This window comes from Salarias fasciatus, chromosome 16, assembly GCF_902148845.1.
Source record: "Salarias fasciatus chromosome 16, fSalaFa1.1, whole genome shotgun sequence".
NCBI lineage: Eukaryota > Metazoa > Chordata > Actinopteri > Blenniiformes > Blenniidae > Salarias > Salarias fasciatus.
In genome coordinates, this window is record NC_043760.1 from 14,217,067 (window position 1) to 14,243,690 (window position 26,624).

At 42.7% G+C, this 26,624-nt stretch overlaps 1 protein-coding gene across 1 annotated transcript in view; it reads right to left on the reverse strand.

Annotated features, from left to right (window-relative positions):
* The window catches only part of LOC115403414 (dynein heavy chain 7, axonemal-like), a 73,679-nt gene that overhangs the window by 7,726 nt on the left and 39,329 nt on the right, over positions 1 to 26,624 (reverse strand). Inside the window, exons 34-58 of the mRNA XM_030112296.1 lie at positions 24,403 to 24,558; positions 24,125 to 24,293; positions 23,309 to 23,435; positions 22,555 to 22,774; positions 21,702 to 22,328; positions 21,230 to 21,475; positions 20,807 to 21,036; positions 20,290 to 20,620; positions 19,843 to 20,189; positions 16,874 to 17,054; positions 14,822 to 15,007; positions 13,887 to 14,050; positions 12,975 to 13,129; positions 10,502 to 10,692; positions 7,605 to 7,738; positions 7,187 to 7,522; positions 6,846 to 6,972; positions 6,381 to 6,575; positions 4,257 to 4,349; positions 3,989 to 4,165; positions 3,615 to 3,776; positions 3,088 to 3,288; positions 2,785 to 2,946; positions 1,911 to 2,096; positions 785 to 922 (exon numbers count right to left, since the gene is read on the reverse strand). Of these exons, the coding sequence (XP_029968156.1) occupies positions 785 to 922; positions 1,911 to 2,096; positions 2,785 to 2,946; positions 3,088 to 3,288; positions 3,615 to 3,776; positions 3,989 to 4,165; positions 4,257 to 4,349; positions 6,381 to 6,575; positions 6,846 to 6,972; positions 7,187 to 7,522; positions 7,605 to 7,738; positions 10,502 to 10,692; positions 12,975 to 13,129; positions 13,887 to 14,050; positions 14,822 to 15,007; positions 16,874 to 17,054; positions 19,843 to 20,189; positions 20,290 to 20,620; positions 20,807 to 21,036; positions 21,230 to 21,475; positions 21,702 to 22,328; positions 22,555 to 22,774; positions 23,309 to 23,435; positions 24,125 to 24,293; positions 24,403 to 24,558 (5,241 nt within the window). The remainder of the gene's footprint in view (positions 1 to 784; positions 923 to 1,910; positions 2,097 to 2,784; positions 2,947 to 3,087; positions 3,289 to 3,614; positions 3,777 to 3,988; positions 4,166 to 4,256; positions 4,350 to 6,380; positions 6,576 to 6,845; positions 6,973 to 7,186; positions 7,523 to 7,604; positions 7,739 to 10,501; positions 10,693 to 12,974; positions 13,130 to 13,886; positions 14,051 to 14,821; positions 15,008 to 16,873; positions 17,055 to 19,842; positions 20,190 to 20,289; positions 20,621 to 20,806; positions 21,037 to 21,229; positions 21,476 to 21,701; positions 22,329 to 22,554; positions 22,775 to 23,308; positions 23,436 to 24,124; positions 24,294 to 24,402; positions 24,559 to 26,624) is intronic.

Consider the following 26,624-nt stretch of genomic DNA (forward strand, 5'->3'; position numbering starts at 1 on the left):
CGCGCTCCCCTTTTTTTGCAGCGGGAGAATCATCAAGTGAGTCTTGTTGTGAAATGCCTCAGATTTGATTTGGAGCTGGGAAGCGGTGGAATATGATCCTCAATAAGCGGAACTAGCCAAACTCCTCAGAGCTGAGATATAATGATGCGGGATCACACAGCTGAAAGCCACTGTGACTCTCAGGGTGTCTCTGCTGCGCCAGAGGAAGACAACCTAATAAGAGAGGCTTTTTTTTCAATCTTTGAGCAGTCTCTCTGCAAACAACTGAAATATTCATTCAAACTTTCCTTTTTAATTATTGTTGCATCATCTATTTTAATGAAGAGCGATAAAATATTGAGAGCTGGATGGAATAACGCTCGTGCGTCTCCGTGGCTCTGGGAGAAATTACTTTATTGTCAGGGTGAATGTGTTTTGTTTTTTTTTTCTCTCCATGCATTTGATCCGGTCTATTTATTTTGAGTGTATTTATGTGTTGTGCGTTAGCTGGATGGATACGTGTTTCTGCAGCCTGAAACTCTACCAACAGAGAGGCGAGCACTCAGACACATGATTTGACCCAGAGAGGGTGCGATCCAGAGACCCTTCGCTCTGCAGCAGACTGAACTTTTCTGTTTTTGTTTTTTTTTTTTGTTCCCTCGTACATCGAGTAATTAACTGTGTCTCTTGTTGAACCTGAACTCGCTGGATTGGCAAAACTACAGACGAACACACGGACATCAATGTTATATTTGAGTCTTGAATGATCAGATGTCACATACCGTACCTTTAAAGCGTTTGTTACCTGTGTGAGCAGGATGCTGTCGAACAGCAGCTGCGTCTCGGCCTGATCCTTGGTGATGTCTGCGTTGGCGTTCATGCCGAAAACCTCCGGCGACTGGTTGAGCGGCAGCGACTTGGTGTATTCGATGTAGCTGTTGTACTGCGACAGGCATGCAGGACAGAGGGAGAGGAACAGGTTGAAGCGGGAGAACTATTTTTAAAGCGGCATCGGGAAGCATCTTGTGTAATAACACTCATTGAAAAACAAGTCGGCTCCTTAGATTGCTGACATTTATTTTAATGACTATGTAAATGTGACTTCATGAATAAAAGATGTGGTTGGAGGGGGGGCTGCCGTGCCAGAGAACAAAATGCCAAACGGGGTGGTGTGCGCCATAGATTGCGCTCGTGTTAACAAATGCATCAACCCTCACTGACGGTGGGTGCCTGCTGTGCCTTGTTACACACATTTTGCCGCCTAATGACTTTTTAAAGGTAGCTCGAGAACAGCGCTGACAAACTACCAGTCCTGTTATGTGCTTTGTTTAGATCGTTGAGTTTAACTTCCGTTGACTTTTGCTGCCAGCGGCTCTGTGTGGATGATGGACTGATGGTCATGGAATCGTTTCTCCTCCGTCGAAAACTGCTGTTTGATATGTGGATAACAGATATTGCACAGCTCTTACAAACCATTTTTTGTATTTCATTCTTTTTTAAAACTTAGCAAGAAAATGTGACACCCTTGTTAAAGGCTTGGCCCATAACTAACTGAGGAATCTTAAACTAAGAATGCTTGTTCAGAGAACCTCCGTGAATGACTGGGTGTGTCCAGACTTCAGTCAAATTTCAGGTTTTCAAATGGCAGCAATTGCAAAAATAACATTTATATTAAGAAGATTATATAGGAACATGTAGAAATAAAAGCATCTCCTGAGTGTCGTACAGTTTCAAGTCTTCCTTTGTAGTGATTGTACACAATGCAGTGTTGTTTTTTTTTAAATCTATGTCGGGAATCTAAATGAACTGTGCCTAATGCAGCCAAATTAATGCATTCAAGTTTGCAGTGACATTAATGTTTCTGTCATTTCCATGTAAACGGACATTGTTTTCAAACGTTGTCATGTAAACGGGGCCTAAGTCTTTCTTACGTCGCCCTCAGCTGGTGCGTAGTAGAGTCCACTGGGGTCAAACTTATAGTCGGGGTCCTCGATGATCTTGGAGGTGTAAAAGATGGACAGGATGGTGCGCAGAGTTCGTCTGTCCCAGTCGTCAGTCACTCGGCCGCCGTAGTTACACTCCCCTGTCATGTAGCGCAGGGCATCAAATGGCACTTCCTGCAAGAAACAAGAAAACATGACTTCTATAGGACAACTTCATTACAGTCAATAAGAATGGGTAATATTAATTCATATTCAAAAAAAAATATTTTTTCTGCGGAGAAAAACTTTGTTCAAAACAGGAACTCTTGCTGTGATTGAGTTAAAAGTTTGGAATGTAGCAGAGTGAGCTTGTGACCACTGTGGCATTTGCTGGAGGAGGATTTCACATCCACATTCACTCAGCAACACTTGGTTACAAGCTGAAAATGTCACTGCGTTCAAAAAAGATCTCAGTGGTTTATTTCTGCCACTTTCTCTCGGCTGGGGCCAAGAAACTGGGAATGGTGGTGGGCTCGAGTGCTATCTGTTTATGGAAAAATGTCAAGTGGGTTTTGAATATGGCATATGAAAGAGAAGCCTGAGCCAAGCAGAAGCCTCTCTTAACAGGCAGAATTTCTATTACGGGCTTAGATGCTTCGATACATGGAAGTGAATTGTGGATGTGAATACTCATGTAAGAGTTTTACTAGATAAAGCAAGTTCGTGAACAGCAGACAGAATAGGGCTGAGTTAGCATGTTAGCCTGGAGCCCCAAGTTCAAATGTGTTCAACATTTGATAGTGTTTCTTTCCAGAATTCCTCTCAGTAAGATCTTGCATCAAAAAAATGTGATCCAGATTCACTCATCAGAAGAATGAAGGACCTGGTATTGCTCGAGGAACATGTGGAGCTGCTGAACGGAGATGCGGAGGTCAGTCTCGTTGAACTCATATGGAATGTTCCAGCCTAAAGGTCCAAACTTTCGCCTCTCCTGGGTCAGGGCGTGGAAGAAACACAGGCCGTACAGGAGTTTCTTGAACACAGCCTGGGAGAAGGAATGAGCGCAGATGAAAGGCGTGAGAGGAGAACAGTGGTGGTGTGGTATCGTTATGAAAACAAACACCGCAAAGCTCCCGCGGGTGCAGGAATGATCAGTATGCACGCGCATACACACGCACGCACTGACCGGCTTACTGCTGCTGTTAAAAAACTCCGGGTCGGAGATGGGGTCCATCAGGAAGGAGCGCGCGATGTTGGAGCGCAGGCCTTTGGGAGCCTCGTTGGTCATCTTCACGCCGTTCTGGAGCACCGCCACGGGGAAAGTAGGGGACGGGTAGCTGGTCAGCCACAGTCTGAAGTCTGGGTGTGTGGTGTCTGGGTTCAGGCCCTGCTCACAGCCACAACAAGGATGAAGAAATGGAAAGAATCTGTGTGAAGAATGCTGTTTGTACGGTCTGAAAAATGGGAGGACACCAGACGCATGAAGTTTAACTTAACTAGTGAGGTCATAAATGCACGGCCAATTCACAAACATTTTGAAATTAGGACACGGTTATAAAGGTTACAATTAGGTAACATTAGGGTCAGTGCTAGGCATTAAGCTATAAGGGTTAAGGTCAGGGTATAACAAATGTTTTTTATCAATAGGAACCAATGCCCAAAGATATTGGTGTGTTTTTGTTTGTGTGTGTGTCTGTGTGTGTGTGTTCTGACCTCACAAACCCTTTCCAGCGTTGACATCCACGAAGTGGCCAAGTGACAATTCTGCAACACCACCCAGGTGCCCTCTTTAATGCCTGTCTCAATCATACTCATTGCGATAGGACCCTGGCCTTGACCCAGAGAGAGGGATGTCAGCTTGTTACCAGTGAAGCCCTGAGGGATGAAAGACGCCAACACACACACACACACACACACACACACACACACACACACACACACACACACACACAATAATACATTTTGCTCACTTTTTTTATCGTCTTCAGGCGTCAGAAACTTTAGAGGATTCAATTTTTTTTCTCTCATTTCGACTTTGTCCACACAGCAGGACTCCAATCCACCAAATTTTCCAGATGTCTGTGTACCTTTTCATCTCCAAACTTGAGCAAAGCTGCCATGGGGTCAGAGCCGGGCGAGAGGATGAAGATGAGGGGGGCGCTGCAGTGGCTGTCAACAAACGCCTTGCTGAGGTTGAAGGGCGGCGCCTCGATGAAAGGCTGACCCAAACTGTCTGAAACAAACTCTTGCACCATGGGAATAATCTGGCAGGGGAGGCGGGGCAACATTTTTGGAGAGTGTTCAGCAGTGTGTATAAGTATTCATGAAGAGATGTGAATTCCCACGGGGACTGACCTTGTCTGGTCTGAGGCAGCGGATCACCAGCATCTTCTGGAACTGGCTCAGTTTCTCCTGCCACACACCAGGGAACTCAGACTGATGTGGGTTCTGCAAATAAATCAGGCAACATTCAGCTTCGTCCGAGTGAGAAAAGAGGATTTTAGCTCATCCGGTCTATAAGGTCCCTGGTGAAGGACTCAAATCAAAAGTTCAGACTCGACTCTTGGTTTTCATGCTGAACTTGATGAGTTGTGTTTACTACAGTTACACTGTTCGAGTAAGATGTAATTGTGCTGTAGTGTGTGTACGTTGCTTTTTGGTTTCTTCAACAGACCTTGAGAAGTTATTCTACTTTTGCATTCACAAAATGCAGTATTTCCAAATGTTTTTCACTACAAAGACAAAAAAAGCATATCTTAAGACAAGCTTAAATAAAAATTACTCTCAGCTTCACATTTCTAAATGTTGACATGTTCTTTTTGTCTTTGTTAAGGCAGGGGTATCAAATATGACTTTAAAGTTTAAATTTAAAGATTATTATGGAACTTATTTACCACTCAAGATGAAATGGGCATGTATGTGGCTCCGGAACTGAATTTTTTTGACAACCCTGATCTAACTCATTCATTTCATTTCAAGCATTATCTGTTGAATGAAACAAATTTCAAAGCAAAACACCTCAGAATAAAAATTTTCCATTACAAAAAAAAAAATAAGTAAAAAATCTTTCTTGTAGATACGAGATTGAGCCGTCTAAATAGGAAGTACGATCTTGAAAACAGGCTGTGTGCCACATGAGGGAGGAAAACTGAATGAAAGAGGAAAAAGGATGGTGGGAGGAGGTCTGAGTCTTAGGTCGGAGCAAAATGTGTGATTAATCTTTGGAAGCAGTGTACCGCAGGAAGTGAGCGATGGAAGCAGGAACTTTTGGAAGTATTGGCCCCGGGCTGTTTGTGGAGGGATTTCTGGCTATGTGTGTTGGCAGGTGCTCTGAGACGGATACACCTATTTAGGGTCTCCCGGGGATTCTCTGTGTGAGCGCAGGCGTGTGTGTTGGCGTGTGGGAGTCTGAGTGCCTGTGTGCTTGATCGAACAGCTGTTCTTGCATCCAGATTGAATAAATGCGAATTCTACAACTGGAACAAACGAGATTTAATTAGGAGTGTTGTGGCTGATTCCGTTGATTATAAATCAAAGGCGGCGCGTGCGCGCTCAGGCACTTGTGTGACAGCGCGGAGACGGGAATGTGGGCCGCGCACATTGATTAAACAGCTGTTCTTGCATCTAAATTGCATAAATGCGACTAGCACAACAGGAACTGAATGGATTTAATTAGATAAAACTTCAATTTCAGATTCTTTACAAAATCATAAAAGGAGAGAGTGCCCATGAGCATCAGCTGGACTTGACATGCAAATGATTTTTCTTCTGTCTCTGCATCTCCTTTGTTTACACCACATTGAAATATACAATTCTCAACTATTTGACATAAAATAAGCTAAAACTTACATTTGGAAATACTGGATCAGGGAACAGTGAAGGATGAGTATAAAATTAACTAAAATGTGCAAGTGACATTGATGAAACCCACATCCAGACACAAGTCAACAAACTGTGTTATCACAGAAGAAATGCAAGATCTGCAGTGATCTTGAGCTGATTAGCACACTTTTACTGTGACCTTTATTAGCCTACATTTCAAGTTTAGACATATTGTTAGACACAGAGATGTTTTCTCCATGCCCGTCAAAAAGTCTGTTGTATTTTCAATGATTTAACATCTAAGTCTTTAAAGAAAAAAAAAGTGCTAAGGCACAGCAATGAGGTGTCAAACAATTGTTCAAAGTTGCACAGCTCTTCCCCCAAAGACTTTGAAATACATCTTTATACTTATTTTGAGATATTACGTGATTTTTGTCAGAGTTTAGGATGGTGATTGTTAAATGAAGCAAACCGCTGATATCACAGACGTGGGTGTCAGTCTACATCATGTGCTTTCAGGTGTTTCAACATATCACTTTTCAGAGAATATAACTATTTTTTTTTTCCTTAGTTTGTTTTTTCCAAAACAAACAAAACTACACAATACCCACAGCACAGGCCCCTCGAACCCCGAGCTGTCAGCCTGATGAAACTCACCGGGCTGTCGTAGACCTGCCTCCACTCATTTCGGAGGTGAGTCATGTCGCGGCGCAGGCCTGTGAAACTTTCCAACTCATCCAAGCGGCAGATCTCGTCCCAAGACTTTTTAGGGAGCCAGTTGCAGGGATTGGAGTGACGGTTATCCAGGCCCACGCCACCTGTTAGAAGGAAGCGCCACTCCCCCTCATCCACCTAAACATGAATTGGCAACCCCACGCCAAAATACAGCGTTAACATCGAGGTGGAATGACCAGCATTGTTGATTAAGCGGATTAGCTGTTGACAACACAAGATACTAATAATCTAAAGCAATCACGGAAAAGGATGATACAATAAAACAACACTCACTGGCTTGTTTGCAGAGCTTATCTCTGACTAACAAAGCAATAAGATGTGCATTTCAGGCATCTTTGGTTTGTGTGAGCGATGTGCACATGCATGTGGCAGTGTGTGTACCCCTACCAGCTTGTTGTGTATGAGCAGGCTGACAGTGAGGCAGAAGGAAAAGAGCAGCTTATCCTTCTCAAACAGAGAGCGGCACACATTGACATACAGCGTGTAGGTAAAGTGGTCTCTCAGGATCTGCAGTCTGAGGAAGATACATTTAACCTTGTTTAGTGGAGCGGAAATCTAAAACCAAACAGAGCTTAACAAACTCCTCCACACACTTTTTCAACAGGCCATAAATGTGTGAGTTTTTTCTCTAAATGAAGAGAAAACAGGCAGCAGTCTGTTAATGGTGAGCTTGAGTAACACAGAGCAGAGCAGAGTATTTTGCAGGTACATTAGTCAGGCCTTCTTACCTCTGCTCCAAATCGTCACTCTTGTCTGAGCTGTCAATGGAGCTAATGAAGAGGTTGATGAACCAGGCCAGGGAGTACTGGTACATGGGTTCGATGTTCGCCAGGTCGGCAATGGCGAAGAACAAGATGGCTGAATGCACCGCAATGGGTGTGTAGCCCATGCGGGTCTCATCAATCTTCTGCTCGGTCACCTCGGCCACGGCCTGCTTCTCTGTGATCTCATTGGCTAGCACCTTGGAGCAGGAGAGGATCTTCACAGCGGTCTCGTCCTCCAGGATGTTGCCCTCAGACGAGGAGAGCACCTCCAAGATTTTGTCCTCGATTTCCTTCAGTTGCCTGGTAAAAATGCAGGGCTGATTCAACACAGCTACAGGACATGTTTTATTTGATTTATTGATATTCTGCTGAGCCGCCGTACCGTTTGTTCTCTGCTCCCTGCAAGATGAGAGCCTGCTTCTCCTCTTCCAGGTCAGGTCTCTCCCTGGCCACAACGATGCCTAAGAGCTGGTCTTGGATGCCCTCTGGAGTGATCATGAAGTTAAGCAGGGTCACCTACACCACCCAGAACACAACATAGAAAGCATAGATTAAAGTTTCAAACAAAATCAATGGACAAAGGCTTTGTCTGTTTCACAGTCTTCCATCCAACGGTAGGATGACCATCTGTTTATAACTAGGGCACTTAAAATTTATCAAAAAAAATTTTCACTCACACTGAGATGATTTATAGTGTCAAATATCTTAATTTCAATTAATCCATTCAAAGCACAAAAGAATAATTTCTATTTGTTTTGCACTCATTTCATAAGGTCACCTAAAGTAATCATTAATCATTTCACCAGTAGTACATGCCACAGAGCATAAACAGAATAAACCTAAGACTTCAAATGATTACAGTCTTTGGTCTGACCCTCTGCACCCAGCTAAGTTGCATTTGAAACCACAACACAGCTATATTCAGTTAAATGAATAATATGCACTGAATGATAGCTAAAGGATGTTAAAATGGCATAAAAAAGACATTTCAGACCACTTTCAGATCTTCAACCCCACAGCGAAGTATGATGAAGGAAGCCTCATGATAAAGCTTCGCTAAAAGCAAAAAGACCCTAAAGGCCAGATTCTAACTGGAGATATTACTATAAAGAAGAGTGTTCAGCTAAACACGGGCAAGTGAACAAGCAAACAAGCAGAAGGGATTTATGAAAATGAATATGATTCGAATCTCGCTGACAGTTAAACTGCAACTTCCTTGTTGAAGTATCTGCTAGCCTGCCCGTTTTTATCAAACTATGTCCACGAGTTCATGAGTGATCCTCTTGAGTTTCGGGAACAACCAACAGCAATCAAAACATTTTCTTCCTAGCAGAGGTAAAGGAAAAATATGTAAAAGGAACATGAATGTCAAGATGGACTACCTTTTTCAGGAGTATACACATAGAAATGCAATTTATGGACATAAACGTGCACAATTACAGTCTGTGTGCGCGTTGTTGTGTTGTGGGGGAATTGCTCTGGAACGCCCTCGCTCTCGACTGTTTAAGCACAGTATTCAGAGGGCTGTGCTCTGTGCAGTTCTTCCTGCGAAACCTTCTATCCAATCAATTCCAATCACCACTCCAGCCTTAGCAAAGTACAGGTAGGATGCGTTTACTTTTTTCCTTCTCGGTGAAAAGGTGTTGCTGCTCAGGGTGAAGGAGTGTCTTTTACCGCAGCTGCAGTCATCCTGCTTTGCACTTACCCCGAGGTTAAAAGCCTATCTTGCTATCTACTCTCTGCCCTAATAAACGGGTGCACTTCTCCGGGGCCTAATTCCATTTCTATTGATGCTGCGAGACCCACTCAGCTGGTGGTAAAGACTCGGAGCCCATATAAATCTCCTGTTTGTCCTTTTCACACATACATCCTCCTCCTTTGCTTCTTTTTGTCTTCTTTTCGTCCTTTAAGCTCCGTAAGAACTGCCCACCCTCTTGTATTTGGAACTATTGCATTTCAAATAGGTTTAATGGAGAATAATAGAAGCTCTATTGTGAATTACATGCAAAAAAAAAAGACTTTGTGGAAGAAAAAAAAACCCATAAAGAAAGTAAGACTGAACCACTTGTGAAAAATGAGTTGAATCAATCTAGTAGCAGCCCATAAAGAGCCCAGCCCCTGCAAATAGATGCTTGAAATGTGATCTTTGGTAATGCTTTCCGAGCTCTTGCCTCTGTAATGCAATTTCCTTTAATGCTGTTTTTCTTGGAATATTTTCTTTTTTGTTATTTAATAATTCCTTTTTTTTTATTTTGGTGGGGATAGATGGTGGTGTTTGATGCTCTGTTATACTGAGTAGGTGATATGAAAGAGCAGGGGGGGATGTTGGCTTCTTGAGGTAGTTATACAGTAAAGATGACGAACAATTATTTACCAAACATAGACAGTATTAACAACATGGCACACAGCAATGTACAGGTTGCAAACCAAATAAAAGAAAATATAGGATCCCCGAGCTCATGTGACATTCATGATTTAGAAATCGGACTGCATGTTTGACTACCTGAGAAAAGACAAGAAATAAGGTTATTACTATCGGATGCAATAAAAGTGATATCTTAAAGGCAGAATAATGCAGATGTCACTGCTGCTGCCTGCGAGTGCCTGCATTTTATGAGTCCCTTCTGTTTTGGCAGAAACTCTGCTGTGGAGGATGCGTGTATACCCTCGGCTGCGGTGGGACTGAAGAGCGCCGGCTCCATCTGTCTGGAAGGGCTTGGTAGGGAAGGCAGGCAGGATTGCACGAGGCTCATTATGACAACAGTGACACCTGCTGCAAACAGCACTGGTGTGTGGCTACTGTCAGGAAATGCTCGGCTGCGCTTTTGTGTTTGAAGGTGTGTGTGTGTGTGTGTGCGTGTGTGTGGGCTCAAGCCTGTCAGGTTGGATATGTTTGTGAGCGGAGCGGAAAGGAGCTGTTGCAGTAATCCCTTACACACAGGTATATTTGTACGTCTAAACACTGCCAAATGAATACAGCAAAGGTAATTCACAGGGACCCTGGTGTTGATATGCGTTCCACCGATGCTGTTTTTGTAGAACACCACAACATACTTATGAAAGAGCTGAAAGCACATACAGCTGTATGTTAATATGAGTTATCATGGTTTACTTATCATGTTTTTGACCTTAAAGACTGTTTTATGAAGCAAATGTTATAATCCTGTAGTGTTTGCTTACTGCCATCTACTTTTCCAAGGAGATATTAAAATATGTTTCCACGATGCACTCTAACCTGAAAATTAAAACACCACCTGAGGCGGTTTCGCTCCAAAGTACCTTGACAGAGGTCTCAGGCAGGTAGTGGGGGTTGCGCAGCTTGGTAGTGATGTAGAAGCGAAAGTCGGGAGCGTATTCGATGGTGGAGTCTCCCAGCCGGATGCACATGGCACCGCCCTGTTTGAACGTCTGTCTGAGCAGCAGAGGCTCCAGGATGGGGTCCAGCTCCTCACCGACGTTCTCCAGAAGCACTTCAAGGAAAGATTCAAAGTCAGATTTACTTTTCTACACAGACACACCTGTCATTTTACCTACACTAAAAAAAAACTATGTCAAAATCCCATTCCATAATCTCAAATAGCTCAAAACCATGGGTGTCAAAGCCATTTTAGTCCAAGGGCCACACATTTTCACAAAACAAACAATTAGTCCTGAAACGGGCTCACCAACACAAGTGTTGTAGCCACTGACACTGCATGTTGTCTTTGCAGTCCACACACACACACACACGCTCACACACACACACACACACACACACACACACACACACACACACACACACACACACACACACACAGAGTCAAATAAAAAGACCATCTTCATGCTTGAATAGATTTGTTTCTCTGAAACTGCCTTCTTGAGCATTAGCTAGCAAATAAAGGCACCGTTTATTCACATGGTAAATGGTAAATCTGTTATATCGTGCATTTCATGGCCTCAGTATTAGTAACATGCGTTAATCAATCAGTCGTATCCACGGCTGCCACCTAAGGTGCTCACTGGGAGAAATTTGAGGTTTGGTGTCTTTTCCAAGGACACATGATGAAGAACAATCATTCAGTTGTCACATGAATGTATGGTGAGATTTATCCTCTGCATAGATCCTTTCTCTAAGCAGCCAGTGTGTGCAGCCAGGGGAGCGTTTTAGGGTCGACGGCACTGGGAATAGTGACATTGAAACCTGGACCCTTCTTTCACTCCCACATGGCATGGCATTCTTTATCTTCTTGATTATCAAACTGTGTGTAGTACATGAGCTCCCTCTGATGGTACTTATGGAAAATGTCTTTTCTAAATAGAAAAATGTATTAAACATAAGTATTATCTTTCCTCAGTTTATTCTATTGTTTTTAGCTTTAATCTCTTACACATAGATCTTGATTTATATTGCTCCGATGCTATCTTCCTGCCACTGAAAAGTTCCCTCTGTCTTCCTTCAAAAGGACCCTTTAAATTACTTGTACAATACAGCGATGTCGTTGGATTTGAAGTTCCATATCAACTGGAAAATCAGTGAAGCACGTAAGACATTGCCGGTTACAAATGCCTCACTCCCATGACATCATTATTAATGTGGCTTCACATTAGGTATGATAATGCTGTTCTCATGTTAAGAACATTAGCTCATCTATAATTAAAATGATGCCTTCAGCTACAAAACTAAGTTTTTGCTCAACTTTTAGCAGTAAAACCCAATGTACTCACAAGAAAAAGACACAAATCAGGTCGACCCGCGACGACATGCTTTGGATGTTGAATTTCTTACAAACAAAGCATCAGTACGTCCGCAGATTGCAATGGTTCGTTGCATTATTAAATAAATGTAAATGTTGCTAAAGAGGTTTGGCAGAGAAACAGTTAAATTATGCAGAGAGAGAGAGAAGGCACTAGTACATCTTCAGGGTAATAAGCCACAATGTACAAAACAAGAAACTGTAAAACTGTGAAATAAGTAAACAGGCTATGAAGGGTGAAAGTGTACCCTTGGGGGATTCTTTTGCACCCTGCAAGGACACGCTACTCTCTGAACTGTTAGCCTTGCAGTCTGCCAGTAAGCAAAGACCCAATGGCTGGCTGAGCCAGGTCATTATTTAGATGTCTTTTTAATGGCCGCATAGCTCTCTGTCTCTAACTCCAGCTCCTCTCTTATCTTTGTCTCTGATGCCCCCTCAAAATCCTACGAGAAAACAAAAAGCACAAGTATTTTACCAGATCTGTTTTTTATGTTTTGTGCTGTTGTGAAAAGATGGTGGGTTGTATTCTGAAACCAGCTTGTGGACTGAAAGGTCATATCCACACAGTCACACTGGGGAATGAATGCTACTCCACTTCAAGGCAACAGAGTGAATAACAGAAGGAACAAAGATTCTGAAAAAAAATGTAACAAATAAAACAGTCACATCTGCCTACATATGTCGATTCTTCCCAATATTGCAGAGATAAAATGTAAGTACAGGAATGATAACTGATTTCTCCAGAGGTTTTGTATAATTTAGAACAGTTTGACATGCTAATGGTGCAGCAGGCCTGTATGAAAGCGAACTGGGACCGCTCACTCAGAAATACTGCTTATGTGAGTTCTTCCTCTGCAGAGCAGAACAAAGGAGAGCAGCAGCCTTTGTACAGCAACAATAAAGTCTCTGTGGTGAAGGGAGACCTCAGCAGGCCGACAGACGAACTGCAGCGACGTGGGCGAGGCACACAAGTGACAAAAGCAGCAACAGCATCAAACAAAAGAGACACTCAGACTGACCTGGTGTGCCAAACTGGATGCAGTTCTCCAGAGTGCGTACGAAGTCAGCATCGCTCAGTTTGATAATATGTAGGCTGTTAGTCTTTTCCATGTTTTTCACCCACTTGTTGGCCTGACCTTGGGGATCGATCATCAGAGGCCACCGTCTGGCATTGCTGCAAGTGTAAGCACACAGAGTGGAGTGTGAGCAAATGAAGCCGCCGTGTAAAAAGTAAAACTTCTTGTAACTGTAAAGCATGAGATGCCGCAACAGCAGGAGGGATATTGGGAGACAAGAAATGAGATTGAGTTAGCAGCTTAAGGGTGAACATTCACTCTGAGCACAGTTGGACAGCTCACAGTGGGATAGCCCACCAGGGGCCACAATATTGTGATTAAAAAACAATGTTGTTCCTTCATTTACACAAACAAGCAGATGTCTTGTCATGTTACTTTTTCAAGGCACCTTCAGGTTGAAGCAGACGACTCATGTGATTGCCTGGTTGTTCATTAGGATGAATGGATGGCTAATGAGCAATAAAAACCTAATCCCTCAATAAACTACTGTGGTCATGAAATACTGTCTCTGAACAACATACAACTAGACCGCATTTTGACACTGTAACCAATTCCCTGTGCCAACGGTGTGGGCTTTAACAAAATGACCTGCAGTGAGTAAGATATTCATCAACTCGGACTGCAAGACATCAACCATTTTTCAAGGATGTATATAAAACTTTGCATGTTGCTTCAGAGGAAAGTTTACTGAAAGGTCAGGTTTGTTTCCTTTAAATCTACAATAAAATCCTATTTCCAATTTTTTCTTATGATCTGCATTTTCAGTCTATTATATATGCAAAATTTGTCCATCAGCTTTGGTAAAACAGTGTCTTCATTTCCACTGCGAAGTTTTCTTCTCTATCCACTACTCACGAGATTATGATGCCGTTGTCTATGGAGAAGCTGTCTGATGGCAGGCCAGCAATCGTCCATGCACGAATCTTCACTGGATCACCCAGTGAGCTCATGAGAGACATGTTCGAGGAGCATGGGATCTCTCTGCTCCTACAAATATCCATCCACTCCTTAGTCTGATCCTGAAGAGAGACACATGAAGAGATAAATTAAGAAACTCCAGACTAGTGACAAGATAGAGATTCATGTGTGTGGTGCCAATTTCAGTGTTTATTGTGATATCCATGAGAACCATGCCTCACAATAAGAAAATGATATCCTTAAAGTGCTTGCATTACGTATTCTAGGTTTGTAAAAAACCGGGAATAGAACAGCATGTCCATTGAACTTCAGGTCGCTAAGGTCTAGAGCCCATGCCAGCTGACTCAGGGTGCAGTTTGGAGAGGTCACCACTTCATCAACGGGAAAACACAGAGAAACTTTATAGCCAATAATAAATCTCATGTTTTCACGTAGTGGGAAGAAAGTGGAGTACTGAAATAACCTACACATGCACAGGAAGAACATGTCAGACTAGTTCTGAATTAAATATAATATTGATCCTGTATAATTAGCTCATAACGCCCATTCATACCAGAAATTGTAATAGTGATAAAGATCTGTAAATCTGTAATGAAGAATAGTACTGAAGTCTTTGTGGACACTGTGCAGGTAATGGACATGTTTGGCTGAGGTTATTGCTGCATTAGATGGCTTTCTTGTTAATAATTAAAGTACTTTTTTATCAGGACTGTCAATTTGGAATGGCTGAGTTAAGTTATCACTGTATGCCACTGATACGCAAACCTGCTTCAAAGCAAATGAAAAAAATGTTAACTCCACATATCACAACAGTCTCTTGACACGATTTATCGGACTTTTCATCTTGTGTGTGTTTCCTCAGCTCTGTGTACCTGTCTGTAGCTGGAAGTGAATGCTCCTAGGTAGGCCACTATTCCTGCCGAGATGAGGATGTCTCCTGTAAGGTTATCGTAGAGCTTTCCAAGATCCAAGGCCATTTCACTCCAGCGTGTTTTCTCTCCACCCAAACCTCCAATCAGCTGCTCAGCTCGCTCCAGCTTCTTACTGCACAGATCCACCTGGAGGACAAAGCAAGCGGAAATGTTGCAGGTGTAGAGGATGGGGAAAAGCCTTAAATAAAAAGTAAATAGAAAGACTGACCCTTTCAGGGTCAGGTCAGGGTCAGGGTCAGCGCGCTTTCAGGGACTACTGTGCTAAAGCACAGACGCGCAAGCGTCTGGCTTGGTCTGCCACGGCTTCCATAGTTCAGGGAGCGTGCGCAGACAAGCACTGCGGAAGTACGATATAGCACTGTTTACCTCTAAAACTGTACTTAATGACCTCGTTTAGAATTAATTATAGACGTTACGTGCTCAGGACACTTGGATTACAGCGGACGAGCAGTATGAAGGAAAATAGGCATATTTTGTGGACTTTATGGACCGTTTTTTCTGTCGGGCTCTGTCGGTCCCTGTTTGTGGAAAACGAAAATCCCCCAGGACCTCCAACTGCATTTGAGACATCGAAAAAGTGCTCCAGAGTGTTTCTCAGCATGAGGGTGAGTAGAAAATGAGGCCAAATCGTTTTTTGGGTGGAGTATTCCTTTAATGCACCATTAAAGCTAGGGTCGGCGATCTTGGAAAACTAGCATGTAGCAAGAATGTAGCATCTCCCCAAGGCTCTACCCAGCTCCCACCCCATTGGAGGAGCTCCCGTTGGGAGCGAATGCACTGGACGTGGAAGCACTGCGCGCACGCGCGAGGAAGCGCCACACGCACGGAGTTTGTGATCGCCTCCAATGTTATTAACCTTTCTGACTGCCCACACACAACGCGCATAGGAGCGCAGCGCGCCCGCTCCACTTCGTTCTATTTTTCACGCGAGCCGCGAGCGCCGAGAGCGCCTTGGCAACGCACTGAACCAGGGCCAGTGCACGCCATTGAAATGTACATGCAGGGGGCTGGTAGAACGGCGAAGGGATTTGATTGGTTTTTTAAGAGTGGTCCGCGCCTTCCGATTGGTTGGAGTTTTTACTGTCCTTTGGCCGCTACAGTTGTCAGATTTTTTTCCGCACCTTTTTCCGTACACATAATGTATTGACTTCTCCCAGGGGGCAAGGAGCATTTCACTCAGTATGACAAAAAGTGCTTTTGGACAACATCGCCTACCCTAACTTTAAAGTGACCACGATGTGGCAACGTGTGGGAATATGTGAATGTTTCATGACTGCTGTGAACTAAACTACATACATAATAACTGTAAAAGAACTTTGGGAAATGTATAAGCAACTGTTAACGGTTTATCTGAATTGGAAAGTATGTATGCAAAGTAGTGTTGTGTTATCTTTGTAATACTGTAGTGCATGAGGGCAGCCGCCTCATGATGTTGCAATGCTGAGATATTCTCATTAATGTTTGATTTCTGATTAGAAGATGAGTTTCGAAGTTAGTCTGTTCATTGTAAATAGTGTATTTGTTATGTTGAATGTGTTTGATGTGCTTTGATTGATTTGAACTTGTTTGAAATGTGTTTTATGATAGAATTGCAGAATTAAGATGGCGCTTCCAGCGGTCACACACGCACAATCGTGTCTCGTCTTACTGCTCCACAGTTTTCTATGATTGTGAGGCAACAACGCTACCGGCCCAGGCACCCCTAGGCTGGAGGCCGGTAACACAGGCCAAGGTATGGAGGCAACACACATCAAAACAGGACAATCAGTGAGTTGGCTGTTTGGTTAACAAAGCTCCACGTTGTCTGAAAGATGGCGAAAAGAAATAAATTCTATAAAACTCATAACATGTTGATTTAATGTAAAACAAAAATCTGCAGTTTCAAATAGATATTTGTGACTTTTAAACAGAATATTTCGCGGTCCAAACCGTTTAGCCAGCCCTCTAACATCAAGATTTAAAAAAAAAAAGAAAAGAAAAAGAAACGCAAACCTGATTCTCAAGGTCAGCTTTCTTGTTTTTGTTAGCCTCTAAAGTATCCTGAAGCTTTACAAGTTTATCCTGGACTTCCTTCAGGGCAGCTTGTTTTTTCTGCAGGCTCTCCATGGCCACCTTCAGCTCCCCCTCAGCCTGTGCCAGCTTCTCTTTCTTCGGCGCCACCACCTTGGCCACTCTGAAGGGCACAGAAAGCATTTCATTTGATTGCTCTCTGGTTTCAAGTCATGTAACATCACAGATTCCTGTCACATTGGATTAACTGGGAATGTGTGAACCGAAGGACAAAACGGAAAGTTTTCTACCACATATAATGATCTGAAACTTAAACTAAATAATCACCGATAAAGGGGAAGGCTGAAATAATGATGATTGCCTTCACTTGAGTTCTGTTTTCTCTTGTGTGAATGTGAAGTAGAGGTGTGCTGTTGTGGTCCTGGAGTGTTACAGTCCACCTTTTAATGAATAAATATTGTAATTCCCTGATTTTGAAACTTACATGATATAATACTGTCATTCAGCTGATCTAATTAGATGTGTTATTGGGAGTTACTTTGACTATAAAACTGGGTGTTAAAGCGAACCCCGATTAAAACGACTACTAGCTCTAAAAATGTTTTCACTGATGTCTACACTTAAAATACGCTGTTAGAAAAGTAGAAACATAATGCGTAAGTTTTAAAATATCACGCGTGTACAAGATTATTGTTTACATGGTTGTGGTCATGTTTTGGCCGCGCAATGCATTCTGGGAGGGATGACGTCATGTAGTTGTCTGTTCACCGAACAACGCCACAAACCACTCACGAAGTACTTCTGTTGTCAGCTACAACAGAACAAAATGCCACATTGCGTCGCTTGTGGGTGTAATTTTGAAACCAAGGTAAATAAAGGAAGTGCGGTAAGCATCCACAGCTTTCCTAAGGAGAGAAAATTAAGAAAAAAGTGGGGAGAAGCCTGTGGGAGATTTCAGCTTGACAAGTATCCATAGCTGTGTACAAAAATCACGTTAATTGCATAAAATAATAAATATTCTAACATATTATTTCACAGAACAAATGTTACTAATTTCACATTGTTTAATACAATTAAAAGTAAAAAAAAAACAAAAGTCATTTAAAACAGCTGCAGATCTGCTGACGCACTGAATCAAACCCTGCCTCTGACAGAAAATAGTTGCATCTGAGATTATTCATGAATAGAGTAAGCAAAGGGCTAATGAAACATGTCTAAAAGACAGTTACATTTACTGTCATTTCTTAAAAAGAAGGAAGGGGTACGCAATGATTGCTCAAAACGAGTCCGAATAACACCAGCAAGTGACGCTGAGCCGAAACATTAAGGAGAAGTGGCAAGCTGAATGGGACAGAGATAGAAGAGGTCAGTGGTTCCACAGGGTTAAGAGGAAGGTGGGGCCAATGAGGAGCACATGTGGAAATGGGAGGTTCGATTCAGTTTGCTCTAGGTTAAGGTTTGGGCATGCAGGATTGGAAAACACATCTCAGGCAATTGTGACTATTGAGGAGAGTCAGAAACAATTGAACATATATTCATGGAATGTGAGCAATATGATTCTGAACGGAAGAATATGTTACACAGCATCTACAATCTCAAAATGGAATTTAATTTAATGGACCTTTCACAGCATCCGAGTAACCGTAGTTTTAAAGATTTATTTAAATTTTTGATTGATACTGGTTTAGTCTGCCAAATTTAAGTTTATCTTTCCTTATTCAGATTTAGTTTAGCCGTTCCATGTTCACACTCCTTATCAGTTGGTGGTGGTAGTGCACCTCAAAGTTGTTTGTCAACCACCAGTAAAACACCACAAGAAGAAGAAGAAGAGCCGAAACATGGAGGAGGAGGAGAATCCGGACATGGACATGATGTGTGGTGTTTTGGACTGTTAAGATAAGCACACTGTTATCAGGCAGCCGTGCCATATTTTAAATTATAACAATAAAAGATTTGTGTGATCCATTGTAAGCTCCGAGCAGCTCCTGCTGCTTTCAGGGACACTTGTAAAAGTAGCTGCTGATAGATGCCGGTGTCTCAGTCAGCTGTTAGCTTAGCTGTTAGCCACCGACGAACTAGCTGGCTTTGAACGATTCCTTGATGCCCCAACATCAGTGGACGGGACGCAATCTCAACTTCTGAGATGGTGGAAAGAACATTTAAATGCTGAGCTTCTGAGACAGAACAGAAAGGTTGTTATTGACGGAAAGTTTAGTTCTGAGAGGAAGGATCTGAGCGGCGTAGCAGCGGCTTGGAGAGAAGGAGGGAAACATTGTTCTGGTAGGTTTAATTTCTGGGTTTAGCGTGGCTGTTAACTGTTCTGTTGTTGTTTTATCTTCATCTTGTTGTTCAAGGATCATTGTGTTGCTCTCAGGAGTGAGGGGGCTTTACAAAGCTGGTCACAGATCACTCCTAAAAACACAGCTGAGTGGTGAAACAACTTTGTGACGTCACTACCCGGAGTGCTTTGCAACGTGCACAACAATGGCAGCCTATGTGCGAAATAAACTTTGTTAAAATATAGATAACTGAATATAATTTTCAAAAATTTTATTCATAAATATTTTACTGGCATCAAGCTGAACCACATACAGCAAATGTATCATTATAGTCGGGGTTCCTTTTAAGAAACATGCGATCAACAATAAAACCATACAATATAATAACTTTCAGCCAAAGCTTTAACTTCGATAAATGACTGTAGGATTTAGGATTGTTACAACAGTAATGATGTAAACGTTTCCCTTTTGAAAGACTCTCATCCAGGACTGTGCCTTTTACATGAATCACTCGGGACTTTGCATATGCGTGGTGCACACCAGAATAATAATGATTTATTTGAAGCTAAGCTTCACGTTGATCACTAAGACAGATGGAAAACTTGCTCAAGCTTTGCCAATGTGTATTAATTTCCATAACTGCAAACACAGGAGGAGAAGAACATCACTTACTTTTCATACTTGTCCATGGCACAAACCCATTTACACATGCCTTCAGCGGCAGTCGAAGCGGTTCGTATCTTCTCAGGCACAAAGTCTGGGTTGGTGATGTACTTATTGCGAATGATGGCGATGAGATTTGGTGGGATGTTGTCTTTATCGTACTCGTGGAGGCTCTGCAGGAATTTGATGTCTCCCAGAAGTTTTTTGGCCGGGCCCCAAAAGTCTTCCACTTTTTTACCAGTACCCGAAGGGTCCGGCACACGGTCTGGCTTGATGCCTTTAAGAATGCAGATTGCCTCCATCACCAGCTTGACAGCTGCAGGTGGGCTTTTCATTGACTTCACCACTGTGATATCCTGCAGGTAGAAGTGCAGTTTCTTGGCATTTCAGTCATAAAAGGAAAAAAAAAAAAAAAAAGACAGAAAGATAAAAAAAAAAACATATTGCTGCTTTTACCTGAGTGGTGAGGGTATTCAGTGCGGCCAGGGCTGACTCCAGGATTGGCATGGCTTCAGCCAGATCAGCATCGCACTCATCCTTGATGGCCTTGGCAGCCATGGCTTGTTCGTTGGCTACAGCCTCATTCGCTTTGACAACCTTCTCGGTCTCTGCGACCTCCACAGATTCATGTTCAATTACCACCATCATCTCGTCTACCTCTTTGCTGGCAACAAGTAGCTGTGGCTGCAGAGCCTCGAGCTCCACTTGCATTGTGGCCACCTGCTCTGCTGCTGACTCCAGCTTTTGAAGACCCACCTCGTAGCGACGTTTCAGCTTCATCACCTCACTGGAAAAAAATAAATCAATAAAAAAACAAAGGATTAAGGGAGATAATTAGAAAAGATAATAGAAAGATGACTTCAATTGTATTTCAGTTATTAAAATTTACTACTACTAATACTACTTGACTTTTAAATATGAGTTAACTATAAGCTGAATTATAATAGACTCATGCAGTATGCCTTGATCTTACGTTCTTTTTGTCTTCAGCAGAGCTTTAAAAGTGGAAATGAGCTCCAGGTATGAGGTTGGGGTAACGTAGTTGTGTCGCTGCAGCTCATTTAAAAAGCGCACTGACAGCTGGATGGTGGAAGTGTGGAAGCTCTTGCACATGTTGATGCAGCCTTCTCGGGTCTCATCAGTCATCTCGACATCCTCCAGGAAGCGGCAGGCCACGGCCTGCAGGGCATCCTCGGGCCAGGTCTAACAAGGAAGAAAATGCCCAGTCTTACACCTGTGTTGCCAGATGCACAGTAACTTCCTATTTCCATGGTGTGCCGGTGACCTCAACAGTTACTGAATGAAGCTCAATACATGTGCTCCCTGCATTAAGTAACAGATTATTAAGGCCGTCCTTTGAGGGAACTCAACACACATGTAATACACAAAAACATACCTGGAACCAATCAATGGTGCAGCAGTTAATGAGCGCGGGGAAACGTCTCAAGCGGTCCCTGAAGGTGTCTCCAATAGGACTCATAGCTAAAACCACATGCAGCTGTGTGCGACAGCGCTCTATAAACATGTTGAAAAGGGACAACGGGCTGCCGTCTGTCTGCTTTTCACGGTCTCGCTGTCGGTCCAGCAGACGCATTTGCTCGCAGATTTCTTGTTTCTCATCAACTGCGAACAAGTTGGGTACCTGGAAATAAGTAAACAATAATGCACACTGGTTCGTCTAATCATCAGCTAATAATCCACAACTCCAACTATTGCCTAAAGTTTTTTTAACAACTACTTTCTTTTTTTATTTTTTGCGAGCATTAATACAATCCTTTGATTAAAGCTTCTAAAGATTATTGGCAGAAGTCACTCAAACCTCAACACATCTGATGGGTATGATGCATTCTCTAAGATGGAACTCTTACCTCACCAGTGTTGAGCAGGTTGCCAATATCCTCCAAGAAGGATTCCATCTTGATCTGTGTGTCCGTAAAGAGGAACACGCCGTGAGCTTCGCCCTGCGTGGACTTCTTCATGATTAGCTTCAGGTCGTCATGCCACTCGGTGGTCCCGTAGGTCTTGGAGATTTCCACCTGGAAGAGCTCTGCCTCAGCCATGTAAGCAGCTAAACGGGTGAGTGACTGGCGGCCGCTTCCGCCGACTCCCACCAGCAAGGCGTGGCCGCTCGGTTGCTTGAGGATGCGGGAAATGCGGCACACGTGCTCGATGGCAAAGCGGAAGAGCACCAGATTCATGGGCGCTTTGTTTATGTTGTTGAACTCCTCGAGGTGTGACTCCACCACCTGACGGAGCTGGTCCAGGTTGTGTACTTCGCGGTAGTTGCGGTCCTCAGCCTTGGGGTCATGGAAGTCACAAAACATGAGGCTGCGCAAGTCATCCTCCGTCACCTTTCCATCTTGGTCCTGGTCTAGATGCTGGAAGAGGTGATGGAAGTTTTCCTTCATGTGATCCTGAACCACAACCTGTAAATGGCTGATAAGCCAGGAGCGATCTGTATTGTGGACCAGTCGATCGTAGTATACCCTCAGGACCTAAAGATTACCAAGGCGAAGAAGAAGAAAAAAAAAAAAAAATCAACAATGCGGGACACAAAGGAAGGTATATATAGATATAGATTGGCTTTACTGCAATCGAGGCAATAGATTTATCAGTTAGAAGAACAAGTTCATAGTTTGACATGTGTGGTTGGTTTGTTTGTTTTCACAGCAGTCGTGCAGCTTACAGGCACCTTATGCTGTTTGAAATGTACAACATTACCTCATGGACCCAGAGACGTTTGATGACAGATGGTTCATCTGCAGTCTCTGGCCGTGACAGGCAGATGCCCTGGATGACCCGCGAGACGTCGCGCAGATTGAACAAGTAATGGGACTTTGTGGGGGTTGGCAGCAGGTTCTTGGTGGCCTCTTGGTACACTGACAATGTGCTATTGACAATCTGAGAGGTCAGAGCAGCAAATGACTTGGCGAAGGAAAACCTGTAGATGAAATGGAGATCCTGTTCTGACTGTATTCTATACATTACAAAATTAATCTGTAATTGTTGCAAATTAAATCGATGAAAAATGCATTAAAAAAAACAAAGATCTGATCACCAAAAATTTAGAAGGCATATCTGTTAATTTGTATTTTTGATATTATCTTTGGTCAATTTCAAACCTGTTCAAAACACTTGATTGCTTTAGGGGCTTGAGGAGTCTGTGTTTATAACGTAGCAGTGCATAAACAGAGGAAAAAAACAAAACTCCTTCAATCCTCCAGTAATTCAAAGAAAACCTGATGAACTGAATCATCTATAATAAATGTCTTTTATCCTTCTATCAATATAACAGTCCTGGTTGTCTCATATGACTGTCAAGCTTTGAGAACTCAAAACTTTCTCCATTCTAGACTCCGCTAAAAGGGTATGTAAACCAAATATCTGCTGCTATATTTGGCTCATGTTAAACTGCCAAATCAACAGATGTTATTCAAAAAGGATAAATAATAGGTTCCGTTTCTACTGTAGTTACCGTATTGTGAAATGCCAATCTACTATCCTGGAGAAGATTGCATACATGGTCTTTTCATCAAAATCATTGATGGTGATCATGTTGAAGTGGCGCAGGTAGCGAGGTGTGATTGGGTTCCGACCTCCACCTAAAAAAAAAAAAAAGAAGAAAAAGAATTGTGACAAGTTTTTCATTGTGCTCTTACGAAAGCACTGTATCAGTGATTTATCAACGTGCACTACTCTGTATGATTTGCATTTCTAGCTGAATACCTACATTTATAAAATCCTCACGCTGAGAAAGAAACAGAAACTGACACAAACATCCGTAAGTTATTTTACCCACTAATATTATAAACACAGAAGAACAATGTCTGTCCAAGTGTATCATGACAATCATCACATAAGCAGCATAATAACACTTAGGACAGCTGTAAAATTGATTCAGAGCTCGCAGTAGAAGACTTGAGAAGAGGTACTCAAGTGTCAGCGTCAACAACAAATATTGTTTCTGAGTGGCCACCTGAGAGTGACACACACCCCTTCTCTTTTCCAGCTGTCACTGCCAGCTGCTTCAGTGCACAGGGAGCCGTATTTACACTAGTAGTTATAGAGGAGGAGGCGGAAATGGTAAACACTTTCTATTTGTAAAAAAAGACCTTAAGGCAGAGAAGAGCCTCACAAAACAGCAGGGAGTGGTTTGTGACACTGACTCAAAAACAAGAGGGGAAGAAGGGCTCACTCTAAAAACAGCCAAACAACAAAAGCTCTGAAATGGTGCCATTGATGTGACAAGTCTCCACTCAAGAAACTTTAGGGCAGAGAAACTGCTGCTCACCGGGTGGTCCCATAGCACACAGAACCTGGATGTCCACGAGTTTGATCATGGAGCAGTCCTTCAGGTCGTACCAGTTCCAGTGGTCCAGCCACTGGCGCAGCAGCTCCACAGGGGGCTGAGCGCCATAAACCTCCCTGGCAGGCATGTTCACATCATCCACAAACACCACCTTGATTAAAGACAAAAAACTTTTGTTTTTGGCTGACAGCCAGCAATGGCAAACAAACTGCATACCTTAAAGACAATATGCCAAAAGAAAAAAACAAACAGTAAAGTACCATGTTCTTCCCAGGTGGAGGTCCAAACACTCCCTTGCGTCTCTTATCTAGCTTGGACATGATAATGTTTTGGGTCTGGGCAGCTGTAGTCTGGGCCGAAAAGTTGATAAACAATGGGTTGTAGTCGTCCTTCTGCAGCTGGTTCAACAAGAAGTCCTGAGAAGAAGAACATTGAAATATGAAAGTCCTATGCATTAATGATATAATAAATGTTTACAGTGACCTGTGGAAAAATATCACTGAGTTGTCAATAAAGAGCATATTTCCTATTTTCTTACTGAAAAATTTAAAAACAGTTATAGAGGTCAAAAAGACCTGAAGCAAAGAAATAACTCAGAGCAGAACATGAGTCACTGCAGTGTTCAGAGTAGGCAAGATACAAGTCGACGAGACAAAAAAAAATGATCGCTTTGATTCTGACAAAATGGCTGCGATAAGCTTTATAATGTAATTAAACGTGGCACTCAGTGTGTATTCCATTAGATGAAACTTGGATCTCAGTTAATCCCTAAAAATGACTTTTAATTAAGCGAGAAATTATCTGCTCTCAACGGACGAGATCTAAAGTAATATTATGTGGGGGAAAATGATGAAATGTGAAAACTTTGATTATGAAACAAGAAGCACAATGTACTGAGAGCCAAACAAGTACGATATTTAAATATTCTCTTTAGCTTATGTAAGGAGAGGACGGAGTGAAGACGGGATGTGTTAAGTGACGTGTTGTGATCTCTCTGGGACGGACTCTCTGGGTTCGGGGCACATGCCCTCTCTTGCCCTATGCACACACCGCACACAGTGCTCACACACATGCTCGCAAATTCATGTGAATAATGAGCTGCATAATTAAAGAAGACTCACAACACGAATGATCCCGGGACGAGACCAAAGTGCATCATCATCCTGTTGTATAATTTATGAACCAGTGGCTCAGCTCGGCTTTGTCTCGCTCCAGAATTGCAAGAGCATTACAAAAAAGCCCGGCGTAGAGTTGTATGAGGGTACCAGCGAGGGTACAATGACATTCAGATTCACACGGTCCGAGTGCTGGTGCTCCTTCACTGTCTCTAAACTGCTCAGGATTTCGCCACAGCCTGCCAGTTGTGCCACAGAGTATCACACATATAAGTCACACAAGGTAGGCTCCCCAATGAGACGATCTCTGTTCACCCCAGAGTCTCAGGTTTGAGAACACTAATGGATGAACTAAAGTAGCAAAGGGAAGGAGGGAGGATTAGTCCTAGATATAAATAGCCAAAGCCTCTGCAGGGAGAGAATCTGTATTCCTCCAAGGTGGCCGTTTCACACCTGGCATCTATAGATCTGTTGAGTTCAGAGCACAATCTCAGGGCAAAAACCAAACTTCTGACAAACAAATGCTCACATCTTGAACATCAGCAGTGTTTTCTGTACACAATCATACTTTAACAGTACGACAAACAGGCTAATCTTTTCTATTTTTTGCAACGTGGTATATTGTATTAAGTGATGAGCAAGTCCCAGTTTGTCTCTCATCTTGAAGTCAGTTCAATCCAAGTCTTATTTATATATCACCAATAACAACACAGTCATGTCAACATACTTCTACAGAGAAAAAACCCAATTATTCCACATGAATAAACGTAGGTGAAAGTGGAAGAGAAAAAAGTCCCTTTTAATGGGGAAAAAACCTGCTGAACCAGAGACAGAGGTGGAGACTCCTTGAGGTCTGGGAGATCATCATCTCCCCAGTACTGGTAAACAGCTGTACTCCCTGCTCATACATTTCTTAAGAGCCTCTGAATCTTCAAAAAACTCTTGCTGAGTTCTGAAAGACAGAGCCTTTTCTTCTTTGTCTTTTGGGTGTTCCCTTCAAGAATTGCCACTAATTATAATAAGATCTGCTTTGACTGGCCAGTGAAGTAGTGGGGAGCACTCCTGCTCAATAGTGGCTCAGGGCCCTTCTGTGTGGAGTTTGCATGTTCTCCTTATATCCTTTTTTTTTCTGGTTACTTTCAATTTCTAACACAATATAAATACATGCATTTGATTCTCACGGGTTATTGTAAAATTGCTCTTAGGTTTGGGTTTGTGTGTATTTGATTTTATGCCCTGAGACGGACAGAGAACCTGTCCAGGGTTTATATACCCTTCTTCACTGATGCTCATCTACATTTGCCCTTCAACTCTGAGATGGATAGAACGGGAATGGCTGATAAGTTGATAAGTTGTGATCTCACTGA